This window comes from Odontomachus brunneus, unplaced genomic scaffold, assembly GCF_010583005.1.
Source record: "Odontomachus brunneus isolate Ranch 3 - 2012 unplaced genomic scaffold, Obru_v1 Obru_scaffold_002, whole genome shotgun sequence".
NCBI lineage: Eukaryota > Metazoa > Arthropoda > Insecta > Hymenoptera > Formicidae > Odontomachus > Odontomachus brunneus.
Genome location: NW_022639452.1, coordinates 3,852,567 through 3,867,073, shown reverse-complemented (window position 1 = coordinate 3,867,073; position 14,507 = coordinate 3,852,567). Strand labels below are relative to the sequence as shown.

Here is a 14,507-nt window from a genome sequence, read left to right as displayed (position 1 = left end):
TTGTGCTAGGCTAGCACAACTCAGATATATAATTATATATCGTTTGGTTGACTTATACGAGTGTAAATCTTACTTTTCTTCTTTTTTGCCTAAAATCGTTTTTTTCGTTTTATTTCTTTCGTGATTATTTTTCGAAAATACTACTTTAGCACAACTTAGCACAACCTAACACAATATAAAAAATTTCGAAAATTGAAAAGTGGGGGGCTACCAAAAAATCGGTTTTTTCCATTTTTCTTGCTCATTTTTCGTGTTAAAAATTTATAATTCGAGCACAATGTAGCACAAACCTAGCACAAATCAGCACAACCGTCAAAATTGTTAAATTCGAAAAGTGGGAGGCTAACTTCATACAAGCGTTATACTCGTTGGTGAATGTTTGCCTTTGCACGGCTCTATAAATGACGTTTAACGCGTACGAAGTCTCCCTATGAGATACAAAGATATTTGGATGGTTTGGGCGACGCGCCCTGGAAAATCTCAAACAATATGCTACAATGCGGCATGCCTTATTCAGATTTGAAAATTTGCTTAGCACGCCAGAGACGATGCAATAATCTATTGTAGCCGTAGCAACGGCTACCCTCACTTGTTCTGGTATATCGGCTTCCAGGCGCACGAAATCGCTTCTTGGCCAACATTTTTCACTGGATTGCAAGAAGGAAGGTCTGCACCATTTTTTAGCATTAGATAATTCGCGCGACTTCAATCCACGTGAAAGGAGATCGGCGGGGTTTTCGGAGGAAACCACGTGCCGCCAATTTTTGATCTTAGTCAGACGCTGTATCTCACCGACGCGGTTAGCAACGAAAACCGACCATTTTCGCGATTCAAAGCGATTGTTGAATCCGGCCAATATAAAAATTGTCAAGAAATGTATTTTACATATAAATGAGGAGATATTGTGCAAACATAGTTATGCGAAAATTGTTGATGTGATAAAGGAAGGAATTGTAAAACTTCGATGTAACAAATGTGACGAGGAACGTACTGTGAGCATATCATATGGTGCGCAATTATTTATCGAAAGTTCGATTATGGCTATTTTGGATGACATTCCACTTTGTATTAAATTAAATGAACAGAATTATACTCACGTTGGATGTGTTGTATATCATGAGCAAAATTTCAAAACGTCAGTTGGCCATTACACTGCGTATGTACGTAATGGTACCAATTGGGTTGAATATGACGATTTGTTGCGTAAGCCAAAAAAACTTTGCGTTCAAGCTAATGTAAATATATGTATTTATGTAAAAACATAAAATATTTTTAACCCTCCGTTTGCATTATGTTTTTTTACTAACGCCATTTGCACGGTAACCCCTTTAAATCCTGTAACATTTTTTTGTTAAGCTCATCTAAAAAATCTGAAAAAATTCTGGGATACTCTAGAAAGATTATATTTTATGTTCCAATAGTTATTTTAGTCATTTATTAACAATTTTTTGCAATAACAATTTAAATTTGCCGAAATCGATAAAAAATGTAACTTCGTAAAAAAAATTCATAACTTAACAACATATTAAAATTAACAAAAATATTTTCAGGTTTTTTTAGATGAAACTATTTTCTTAAAAAAAAAAGTCCTATATACTGATTTAAAAAAGTATAATTATTTGGATGATTGAAATATATTTCTAAGGTGACAAAAATTAAAAAAAAAAAATGATTTCTTACAAAAATTAATCATTATTATAGGAAAATTGGCGGAAATAATTACAAAATGTCATGACAAAATAAAGTGAAATTGCTTCGTCGTTTAAGCCTAGTATAATTCAGAGCAAAAAGATCTTGGTTGGAACAAAAAAGGAAGCATGTGTTTCCTCTTGACGTCGGGTACTGTCAAATCGATTTTTTTTCGAATTTTCGAAGAACGGATGACGCTACGAGTCTCATACTCTAAAACTATAATTTTTAAACCTAGCACGACTCAGAACAAAAAGATCTCGGTTGGAACAAGAAAGGAAGCATGTGTTTACTCTTGACGTCGAGTACTGTCAAATCGATTTTTTTTCGAATTTTCGAAGAACGGATGACGCTACGAGTCTCATACTCTAAAACTATAATTTTTAAACCTAGCACGACTCAGAACAAAAAGATCTCGGTTGGAACAAGAAAGGAAGCATGTGTTTACTCTTGACGTCGAGTACTGTCAAATCGATTTTTTTTCGAATTTTCGAAGAACGGATGACGCTACGAGTCTCATACTCTAAAACTATAATTTTTAAACCTAGCACGACTCAGAACAAAAAGATCTCGGTTGGAACAAGAAAGGAAGCATGTGTTTACTCTTGACGTCGAGTACTGTCAAATCGATTTTTTTTCGAATTTTCGAAGAACGGATGACGCTACGAGTCTCATACTCTAAAACTATAATTTTTAAACCTAGCACGACTCAGAACAAAAAGATCTCGGTTGGAACAAGAAAGGAAGCATGTGTTTACTCTTGACGTCGAGTACTGTCAAATCGATTTTTTTACGAATTTTCGGAGAACGAATGATCTTATGAGTCTCATACTCTAGAACTATAATTCTTAAGCCTAGAACAACTCAGAACAAAAAGATCTTGGTTGGAACAAAAAAAGATAGTATAAGTTTACTCTTGGTCCGGTAGACTGTCAAAAAACTTTTTTTTAATTTTTCGGGCTTATAATTAAACTTACGGATTTGCGCTTTTGGAACAATGTCTGAAACAACTAGAACAATCTATATCGGTATCGGAATGCTTTATTTACGAAAAATGGGGTGCCAGGTCAAAAACAGTTTTTTCATTTTTTGGACTTATAATTCAACTTACGGATTTATCCTTTTGGAACAATGTTTGGAACAACTAGAACAATCTATTACGGTATCAGAATGTTCGATTTTCGAAAAGTGGGGTGCCAGCTCAAAAAATCATTTTTTTTGTTTTATTCGAAAACCGTTTGGAATGAAGCAATATCACTTTGGAACAATGTGGTACAAAGTCAGAACAATCTGGAACAACTTTCAAAATTATAAATTTCAAAAAGTGGGGTGCCAACTTCATACACTCTTCGTTTCGCGGATCGAGGCGTAAGTTAGCTACGTCGGATTTTCTGTTTGCAAATCGCTTGCTTTTCGTAAGGCCATTGTAGTCGACAGACAGAAAACTTATTTCTATACCGGTCTGTTGTCTTCGCATCTAAGCGGCCCGATTAGCTCGATTTCAATTCTCATATCTCGGGATCGTCGTTCGCCATCGGCGATCGCTTGCTTGCGAATCTCCGGATTGCTCCGTTCTCTTACCCGTCGCTGTCTCGACCGACGGCTTTGGCCGTTCATGGTCGTCAATCTCTGTGTTTTCGCGCTACAGAGAACGACAAGCTGTCCGTCTTATATATTTCGATTCGTTTCGCGCTCGCGAGTCGGATTCAGCGTAGAATTCCTCAATTGCGCTGAGCATCGGTATCCGCGAACTTTATACTGTTTGTTAGTGCTGTCTTGTGTTAAAGTTCCGCGGCATCTCGACGATTGTTTCGCGAAAGAGTCGGCGGTCACCGCGTTACAAGATATCCGTCGGCCGGGCATCCGTCGGATGCTCTCCAAGATATCCGTCGCGGTTTTGTGACCAAATGCACGATTCTCCGAAGATTTCCGTTCCGAATCGCGATCGAATCGAGATAGCCTCTTTGTGAACTAATCGAGTGTTTAAAATAAAGTGAATCGCTAAACTTAAACGAGTCAGTTCATCACCGAATTCGCCTCCCTTTCCTCACTTTACCGGACCTCCAGCGAGGTCGATCCAGCAATCATAATTTACTCAGCGAATTTAAAAGAATTCGCGAACGGCAAACAGGGCGGACAACGGAGTGTGCGTAACTTGGTCGTCTCAATGTATGTCTTCTTTCTTTCGTTTGCGTTTGGATAATTCCGCGCCTATCAGCACGTCACTGTTAAAGGACACGCAATTTTGCGAGCCCATCAATTCAAAGTTTTTATGAATAACGAAGTCGCCGCTTTTCAAGGTATGGACCGAGAGCTTGCTCGTAATTTTCTCAGTGACTACGCATTCGAATACCGTACAAGAACATGAATTTAAGTGCAACTTTAACTTGACCGAAACCACTTGCGTGGAGTTCGTAACTGCTTTATTTATGCCGGTAATCTGAACATCTAATGAATGCGGCGCCAGTTCGAGGGTGTTCAAAAACTCTCGAGAAATAAAGTTTACCTGAGATGCGCTGTCAAAGAGTGCGTAACACGGTCTAGGTCTTCCTTGATTGTCGAACGCACAAATGAGAGCTGTTGATAACATTATATGACTGTATCCCGTACGATTCGATGCATGCGTCGACAAAACTGCCGGAACCTCTACGAGGTTCGAATCATCGCTCGCCCTATCGTGGTTGCATGCCTCCGCGGTGACATCTACATGTAGCAATGTGTTGTGCCTTGCGTGGCAAATTTTGCAGTTGCCCGAAGTGCACTTATTGGCTGTATGAGCCTCTGAGTGCAAGCACTTAGTGCATAACTTGAGGTTGCGAATTTCTGTCTCCCTTTGGGTAACCGGAAGTGATAAAAAATCTTTACAGTTATAAATCGAATGCTTCCCCCGACAGTAATTGCACCTGGGCTTAACGGTTGCAACGCATGCCGTTTGGCGCTTGATATTGACCTGTGAACACGTAACGACACTAATCGCAGGCACAACACTTGCTTTAGTAGCCTCGAGAATTTGGCACCGATGCGCGATAAATTCGGAAAATTGTTGTAACGTAGGAAGCTCCGCTCCGGACAACGACGATTGCCATTCCCGCAATGTGATTGTGTCAAGCTTAGAGGTGAGTATGTAAACAAGCAAGTCGTCCCAGTGCGATGTCGGGCGCTTCAACGCTTGAAGCGCGTGTATGTGCCGAGTCGTATCATCGGCGATCTTTCTTAGCTCGAGCGGATTTTCCCTTGCCACAGAGGGAAGTTCCATGATGGCTCTGATATGCGTTTGCACGATAAGTCACTTGTTATCATATCTCTTTTTCAGAAGATCCCAGGCGACCTCATAATTCGCATCTGTAATTTCTAACGAGCTGATCACATTGCCCGCATCGCCAGTGATCGAGGCTCGCAAATATTGCAATTTCTGCGTGTTATTTAACGACGCGTTAGAATGAATGAGGGAACTAAATGAATCAAAAAATGGGAACCACTCATCGTATTTCCCAGAAAATGTCGGCAGATTTAACTCGGGCAGCCGAACGTGAGCAAAAGATTCGGGCATTTCGAAAGCATTTGATGTGGACGGCGAGAGCGCCACCACATCGCGCGGCACCAATATAGAACTGAGCGCTTCGCGTATTTTATCACACACACTATAATACGTCTCTTCGAAAAATGTACAATCATTAGCCTTATTTTCATCAAGCATTTCCAATTGTGTCTGCACTATATTGTACTCATTCCAGTATTTGTCTAATTTAATACGACGCTCCTCTAATTGAGCCGCCACTGACGGTGTAATCGACTGAACCGTACCGAGATACGTTTTCTTTCGCATATATGACCTCTTGATCGCCGCGCTCTGCTTTTTTAGCACGGTCGGATCTTGTTCGTAAGCCATTGTGCGCACGCGTAATGGAACCCGACGCAATGAATCGACTGGCAACGACAATGAACGATCTTCCTCATCTGAACGCAAGCTCTATGTAACAAACGGCTGATGCCGTGGTCGTCAGATGCTCGCGCGTTAGTCCGGCCGCTTGATGCTTCGACTAGTCCTCGCTGTGACGACGTAGTCCTCCTTGCGTGTGCAAGATGTCCTCTAGCTTGTTGCGTCGACTCGTCTTCGCTGTGACACCGTAGCCCTCCTTCTGTCCGCTAGCTTGTTGCGTCGACCCGTCGTCGCTGTAACGACGCAGTCCTTCTTGCATGCGCAATATGGCCGCTCGCTTGATGCGTTGCGGCTGCTGCTCGTCCCTTGACGAACAAAAGGCCGCAGGTTCGGCTTGGCAGGAATTGCGGCTCCTTGACTTCTTGACCGGTTTGACGAATGTAACTGACCGTCCCGTCAGCTGTCTCCCCAGGATAGCGTTCCACCGCTGTGTCCGGGCCACCGGTATTCACGGAAAATCCGGCTCGAAGGACCAAAATTGTTGTGTACTGTGTACGCAAGACGCTGTGCCTCCACCTTGCGCTTCCGATAAGAGTGCCGCGTCAGCGTAGTGGTCGGGAAAGAAAATTTCACTGTTCCCTGAGTTTTATTATTGCTTTATTCACCGTGGACCCGTCAACAATATACGCTTGTACCACAGAACCGTTTCCATCAAAAGCTTGGACAGAAGTGATCGCCACGGCGGCGCAGAACTATATGATAATAAGAAACAAAGTTAGTTACTAGTCATCCATCGATATCACACACAATTAGATATAAAAAAAGTAACTCAATTAAACTCAATTAAATGTAACAAAAAGATATAACAACCTAATTGTTTGCTAGCAAAAATAGAGATCTAATCGGGCAAAATATAGATAAGTTAACGCGTTACAATGTATAAACACCAGCGTGATATGTACCAAGGAAACTAGAAGAAACTAGAAGAGATATTGGTCCGCGTAATGGTGGCCCACGCGGGAGCCCGACATCTATCGACCCTTCAACGAGCGCGAGGCGCGAGATCGTGTTAGTGACGCTGGAATCCAAAGACGCGTACGTTACAGGTATTAACATACAAGATGACAATATGAATAATTATATCTTAATAATAATAGTTATACACCGGTACTTCAGTAATTTTTAAATATTTTAATTTCATTTGAATTTCAATGTTATTGTATCTCTTCTTGTTTTTTCTAGTTTCCTTGGTACATATCACGCTGATGTTTATACATTGTAACGCGTTAGCTTATATACCTTCTGTATAAAAAGTACCGGGAATCGTTAAAAAAAACACAGAATATTTTATTTATTCATCAAAATTTATTTTGTCGCTTTCAAAGTAATCCCCATCGTTTGCAATGCACATGTGAAAACGGCGAAACCAATCTTCCATGCATTTCTGGTAGGCCGATTCTGGTATGGCCTTCAGGACCCGCTGCGAATTCCTTTTGATGTCATCAATCGATGAAAAACGAGTACCACGGAGTGGCAATTTCAGTTTCGGGAAAAGAAAGAAGTCGCACGGTGCCAAATCAGGCGAATACGGTGGATGGTCGACAGAATTGACCGAGTTTTTGGCCTTGTAATCGGCCACAATCGTGGCTCTGTGCGCTGGCGCATTGTCATCGTGTAAAATCCACGAATTGTCTCGCCACAATTCGGGCCTTTTTCGCCGGATATCAGTGCGTCGGCACACGAAATTTCGTTTGCAACACAAAATTTGAGGCACACTCTTTGTTCGACTATTTTTTCCATGGTAAAATTCGCAGAGCAACACTGAGGTAGACTTGTTTGGACAGCTGCCATAAACAAACTAGTTGACTGATCGAGCTCAAGCTCCGGTTGGTAATGAAGGAAGGTAGTGCCAATCTAAAAAAAAAAACTTTTTACCGCTACCTCTTCCGCGGTTCATTTAAATGACAATTTCCCGGTACTTTTTATACAGAAGGTATATTTTGTCCGATTAGATCTCTATCTTTGCTAACAAACGATTAGGTTGTCATATCTTTTTGTTACATCTAATTGAGTTTAATTGAGTTACTTTTTTTATATCTAATTGTGTGTGATATCGATGGATGACCAGTTTCTGGTCATCTGGTTCATTCAAACTAACTTTGTTTCTTATCATCAAATAAATATAATGTGTGTTCTACGTTATATCTACTTGTGTCTGTTGGCTTACTATAGTAGGCTTTCTACAATAAGGCATTAATCATAATCCGCAAGCAAATTGACCAAACATAGTCATTTTGACCAAACATAATTATTTTATATAATCATTTGTAGTTGGTAAATTTGCTTACGACTTATGACTAATTTCTTATTGTAAAAATCTTCTAAAAGTCTTGATTTTTTTTCGTTGAGAAGTCTAAAATCATATGTTTGATATTTTGTATTGTAATTGAAGAGAGTTCGCAATGAATCGAAACATTTATTTATTTTTGATTTATTATTCGCTCGAATAATAATGATGTCAGATCCCCATAAGCTAAATTTATATATATATATATTTATTTATTTATTTATTTATTTATTTATGTATAGGGTGTCTCACACTCTCCTCCGGGCATTTTGTGAGGACGTAAAACAGGTTGAAGTAAACATAAAAGTCCTATATCGTTTTGCGATATTCGCAATAATTATCGAGATATTAATTGTAGAAAACTTGTAAATGATCATGCAGAATATTGGTAAATGAGTTATAGTAGCGACTGCCGTCGTGTACTTATACTTTAGGTCAAATTGAACAAAAAAGTCCTTTATTATTTTCCAAATAATCACATAGATTTTTAATTATTAATTAAAGAAGATTATTGTACGATTTTGCGTGATAATGCACTCATCTTCTTTAATTAATAATTAAGAATCTATGTGATTATTTGCAAAATAGAAGAGGACTTTTTTGTTCAATTTGACCTAAAGTATAAGTACACGACGGCAGTCGTCGCTGTTATAAGTCATTTACCATATCCTGCATGATTATTCACAAATTTTCTACAATTAATATCTCGATAATTATTGCGAATATCGCAAAACGGTATAGGACTTTTATGTTTACCTCAATCTGTTCTACGTCCCCACAAAATACCCAGAGAAGAGTGTGAGACACCCTGTATGTGTGTGTGTGTGTGTGTGTAATTTTTTTTTTCATTTTTTAAATGTTTGATAACTCAAAGTTAAAAACGATTACATAATATAATATTTATGACTTTTCATTTTATTGTTCCAAAACTATATTTTAGTTATTGTACACAATTTTATTAATGAAACACTAATTGAATAGAATTTTTAAACGTCTATTTTATGTGCAAATATATCAAATAAGGAAAGACATATTGAATTAGGATAAATATATGATAGAAGCATTGTATATATTTACATAATACAAATTTACAATTGAATATTTTGGATGCATGATCCAGTAAAGATTGTTTAAATACTTAGTTTGTTCGATTAACTTTAGTATCATGTATATGTTATAGGATTATCTTTTATTTGGCCAGACCCGCAAAACCTCCTTAATCGACTCGTCTCAACTCAGCGCGAATGCAACTATATAGTTGAATTTAATTCGCGATACAATTAGCGGAAGATACAGCGAGATCGATGCTGCGACCGTTCCCGGATAAAGATGAGTCGTCGTGTTAATCGCGCCGACGAACCTCATCTCGATCTCAGTCACGTCCGCGAAACGGATACCTCGGCGATCTTATATATGGTATTATGACCGATCATTAGAGGAGGCCAGCTCTCTCCCTCCAAGTGGATCACTTTGAATTTTAATCACGACGGCCGATCCACCGGTATATCGGTACACTGTAAAAATCAGCGCTCGTGATCCGATACAGCGACGTGGCGTGGCATGCCTTCGTTACGTTTGAAAACTTCGTTTTAACCACCACCACCGTCGGCTAGGCGATCATTTAATCGTTTCGCAATCGTGCGCCACGAATATTTCAGTTGTAAACTAGCTGACTTAATTACACGCACGTGTATGAGACTGGGCGCCAATGCGCTCGCAATTAAACCTCAATGTTCCCGTTCGCTCATAGCCGAGCGTGAACGACGTTAATTGAACGTAATTATGCGAGAAACGATCGATGAATTTAGAGACTGCTGGGATTCTACAAAGATACGTATATATGTATACGTGTATCCCAGCTGCGAGCCTCGAATAAAGGCTGTGTTTCGGCCGAGCGCTTAAGTTTCGCACATAAATCGAATTGGTTTGTAAACGTACGCGCGCACAGAGAAGATTACTCGTTGCCGCTAATCGAGATTACTCGTTACCACTCGGTGAGCACGCTACGGAGCCGTTGCAAATTTAAGTACACGCCGCGACAAAGATAAAGCCGCTGCGAGGACCGATGCTCGCGGACGTTTGCGAACTTCTACAAACACAGACGCGAGAGCATTCGCAAATAGAGGAACGCGCGGAACACTCGCCTATGTATCTGCACGCGGCAATTTTGTTGATACACACACACCTTTCCACACGAGCACGCTAAAGTATACCGAACGATCCTGCGTCTTCGGCCGTGAAAGTTTTAAAGCAGCTTAACGATAAAAATCGTGGCCCGCAACGCACGAATAAATGACTGAAATATTCGGCGACATATTCGAGGTGGTAGAGGAAAGTAGCCAAAAGCGACACACCTCTATATCTCATATATTAAATGTTGTATTTTATCGAAACTAATATAAACGTAATTCGTTTTATCAGTTAAGTCATGAAAAATCCATATTTGGTATATTTCTTGTTCTTCTATACACTAAATCAGCAAATATGGAGTTTTAGAAATTCGTAAGTTTTATTTCTATGATTTTTATTGACAAATTACGTGGACTAAACAGCGATAATTATCTTTTTGTTCAATATTAAATTCTTCCACATGCATTTGGCTTTTGTAAAAATATTTTTTGAATATTTTTATCTTCATTACTTTTTTACTGTATACCTTGAAAAAGTTTATGAAAATGTGTCTTAAAGTGACATATCTATAGGTAGGTCATAGCGATAGGTGCGATACTCTGTGATTAACATAACCTGATTCTAACCTCCCAATTGTGCATTTGTTTATTTTAAAATTTAATTTTGTTTAGTTTAAAAATATAACATATGTAAAATATGTGAGAAATGAAAAAGGTGGAAATGCCAAAAATATATGTTTATTTAATTATATTTCCCTTTTGTAACATTATATTTTGAATAAATGAATATTATTCAACCATTAAACGCATTAATGAACTTTATTATCAAATATTTATTATCAAATATTCTCATACATGCAACATGTTATATAACTTCCAATAGGTATGTCGCTTTTGACATCCATTTTCTTTGAACTCCATTTTCGTATGTTTTACAAAAACTTTTTGTTTTAAATCTAGAAATAATTTCAGTAAAAATGTGATATTATCTGATAGGTGGTACTTCCAACTACATGTATATACAGGGTCCGCCATCAAAATCCGGACAAATTTCAATTTGAATTTCCCGCCTCATTTGACTTCGGTGGTAGGTCACTGTTGATGTTCGGGCAAGTCAGATGTTTGTAGTAAGTGCGCATAACCTCAAAATGTCCGAACAGATAAGATCGAATGCAGAGTATAATCGAAGAGCGGCGATAATTGAAGGCCTTCGCGCTGGGCGTTCGCGAAATTATTCGGTTCTTCGGGTACCCGAGATCGACCGTATATGACGTTGCGGCTAAATATTTGGCTTCGGAGACGTCCGAAAAAGGTTCTGCCAACCCGACAAGGAAGAGCCATTCGAAAGAAAAGTCAGTAAGGACTCCAGCAATTATCGAAAGAGCTCAAGAGCTCATCTCAGAGGACCCAGGGCTGTCTCTAACGAAATTGGCCAAAACATTGGGTGTGAGTGACACTACAATGCGTCGAATTGCTGAAGAGGACCTACGCTTCAAGTCCTATGTAATAAAAGTTCGACAAATGCTCTCTGAGGCTGCCAAGATGAACAGAGTTGCTCGCTGTAACTTGCTTCTGTGTTCGTTTTGGCCTCCGAACAGTCCAGATTTGAATTCGTTGGACTATTATGTGTGGAGCGTCATTGAACGAGTGACCAACAAGTCAAGACATCCCAATGTGACATCTCTCCAAACCGCTATCGAAGCAGCATTCGCCAATATAGACAAGGACGCGTTGCAGAGAGCGTGCCAGCGCTTCAGGATGAGGATCGATGCAGTCATCGAAGCAAAAGGGGGTTATATAGAGTAATTTTACTCTAAAAGGATACCACTAGTGATACACAAAAAGTTCTTTTGTAAGTTTTACATTTTGATGAGTAGAATTTTATTTAAACAAATTGTTCATTTTGTCCGGATTTTGGTGGCGGACCCTGTATATTTACATTTATATTTTGAACTTTACATTAAGACATAACCTCTATAAACGAAATAGTATATCGCTTTTAGTGCCTTTACTCCATCATTCATTTATCTGTATGTAATGTAATGTATCTACGTATTGTTCGTCGTGAATAACGACATTGTATTCGATGGGAAAATATCTGTGTATTATCGCATTTTAAATGTATATCAACGTTTACTGCTAATTAGATGAGGGTTTAAGTATTTGTGTGGCGTAATCCGACTGATTATACGAACGTCGGCACGGCGAGCCAGTAGAATTGCTCCCTCGTTCTGTTTGTAGTAGCGTTGCCGGATTATTTTATTCGGAATAACTGCAATCTCATCATCATCGAGTGTGAAATGAAAAGAAGCTCCAAGTTTCGCGTGCGGAATTGCATACACCTGTAACGCGAGCGCGCATTAAGAGGACGATTATGTTTCGCTGGCACTGAAAGAAAAAAATTGGAGAAAAATCTCACTTAAATCGTTTTTAGGTCAACTATATAGAGTGTCCTAAAATACTTATTCCACTGCTCGTGAAGACGTAGAACGGATTGAGCTGAACAAAAAGTCTCATATCGTTTTACGATATTCGCAATAATTATCAGGATATTAATTTTAGAAGATTAGATGACAAAGCGTACGAGATAATAGAGGAGGAGCGCTCAAGCCGCTCGAGCTATTTGAAACAACCATAATGTGTTGAAATCGTTTGTCTTATCTACAATGTGTTATTTGTTTCCTATTTCTTTTTCTTTATCTCTTTCTGACTCAAATCTTAAACCTTAAATCTTAAATCTTAAATCTTAAACCTTAAACTAAAAAAAGAAAGAGAACAAGAAACAGGAAACAAGGAATACATTGTAGATTAGGCTTAACAGTTTACTCCGTGTAGCAAAATACGTATAAGTTTTATTTTATCATCGCTAATACTACTATAAAAAAGAAATTAGTCAAAACAAAAATCGAATGGAGCAAATTTAATTTTAGAGTTGCATATGTGATGAACTAATTATTTTAATTCTCTAATTTTGATGTTCTTGTAATCTCTTATTTGTGTAAATAAGCTAAATATATAACAAAATTGAGTGATCATCAATGTTGACTTGATTATCCCACAAAGTAACGATAACCAAATAAGTTTTTAAACATAGTAACATTTAAATATAGTTTTAACATTTAAACATAGTAACGAGTAAAAGTTTTAACTCAACTTTTTTCCCGAACAACTTTTTTTGTTAAATGAGCTGCATACAAAAAGAATAATGTAATATTGCATGAAATCTCTTCTTTAGGTATACCAGGATAGACCGTAGATTTTAATATGTTTATCTAAAAATGATAAAGGGAGAAATTAACGATTTCAACTTAGCAATAAAAAATAGTTAATAAATTTAAGGTGCTAGCAGTCAAAAAACTTGAAAAAAATGGATATGTATAATCAAATCCCAGATAATATACACGATCAAATATAATTTAAAACTTTAAGTAGTGCAGCTTGCTCGTTTACGCTCGTTTCACGCCGCAATAAAAATTTATTTGCGAACGAGCGAGGTAGCAACCAATTGATGGTCACTGAAGCGTATATTCGAACTCTGTATATCGTAACTAATTCAAAAATTTTAAGAAAGCTGCCATAATGATTTTTTCTACTTGAATTAATCTCGCAACTGTCTAATTATAAAATCATTAATTCAATATAGTTATCGTTTAGTTTATTTAACCTCCGATTTCAAGGATATAGAATCACTCATATTGTGCAGTTAGATCAATCTTTCTCACATAGCTAAAAGAACATTTGTTGCGTCCATATAACTACATTTCACTTTTATATTAATTTGTTATTTTCGACTAATTTTTTTAGTAAAAATGTTGAGTAGACTTAAGCGGATTTTAAATACCAACATACGCAATTTTGTATCTTGCATTATTCTTTTATTTGATTTTCTATTTGATTGCACAGAATTGCAATCAAATAGAAAATTTTATTTTTTAAATTTTCTGCAAATATGTATGTGTGTGTGTATGTGCTGCAGAGTGAAAGTACAAATGCCATTGCATGAAAAGCCAAATATTACATTAAAAAAAATATATATAAATTTTTGATTGTTTACAATATAATACCTTATCATGCGTTGACATTTATATTTTCACTCTGTAACAGGATTCTATGCAATTAAATAAAAAAACAGTGCGAAAACTACATTATCGACATATCCAATATCTTTTTAAATCTTATTTAATTTGACTTCATTGCAATTGATGCAACGGAATTTGTTCAGTCTACAAACCTATTTCGTTATTTTATCCGAACTTTTTTCTAGTGCATGGCAACCCGTTAAAAAAATGTTCGTATGATAATTCTTTCACTATGTGCCATTATATAGTCACAAACACCAAACATTTTTCTCTCAGCATACTTTCGCCAGCGCTATACGGAGGAAGCAACGGACTTTAAATTTATCTCTCAGCGTCACGGATGCCGTGGTGAAACGATCGACGCAAAAATTCGACGCGAATAT

At 37.8% G+C, this 14,507-nt stretch overlaps 2 protein-coding genes across 2 annotated transcripts; one reads left to right on the top strand and one right to left on the bottom strand.

Moving 5' to 3' along the window:
* Nucleotides 1-3,853: 3,853 nt before the first annotated feature.
* LOC116842773 lies at nt 3,854-4,945 on the bottom strand. Its single transcript, XM_032812444.1, has one exon. The coding sequence runs from the start codon at nt 4,943-4,945 to the stop codon at nt 3,854-3,856; it is 1,092 nt and encodes a 363-aa protein (XP_032668335.1).
* Nucleotides 4,946-9,245: 4,300 nt separating this feature from the next.
* Nucleotides 9,246-11,851, top strand: LOC116842765. Its single transcript, XM_032812431.1, has 2 exons — nt 9,246-9,332; nt 11,252-11,851. Exons 1-2 carry the CDS (start codon nt 9,246-9,248, stop codon nt 11,849-11,851), a joined length of 687 nt encoding a protein of 228 aa, XP_032668322.1.
* The last annotated feature ends 2,656 nt before the right edge of the window (nt 11,852-14,507 follow it).

What these genes read in the sequence shown, in the direction of transcription:
- LOC116842773 (XM_032812444.1), bottom strand. Translation starts at nt 4,945, where the DNA reads ATGGAACTTCCCTCTGTGGCAAGGGAAAATCCGCTCGAGCTAAGAAAG.
- LOC116842765 (XM_032812431.1), top strand. Translation starts at nt 9,246, where the DNA reads ATGAGTCGTCGTGTTAATCGCGCCGACGAACCTCATCTCGATCTCAGT. An exon ending in CCTCGGCGATCTTATATATG is followed by an intron (nt 9,333 to 11,251) that starts GTATTATGACCG and finishes CGATAATTGAAG; the next exon opens with GCCTTCGCGCTGGGCGTTCG.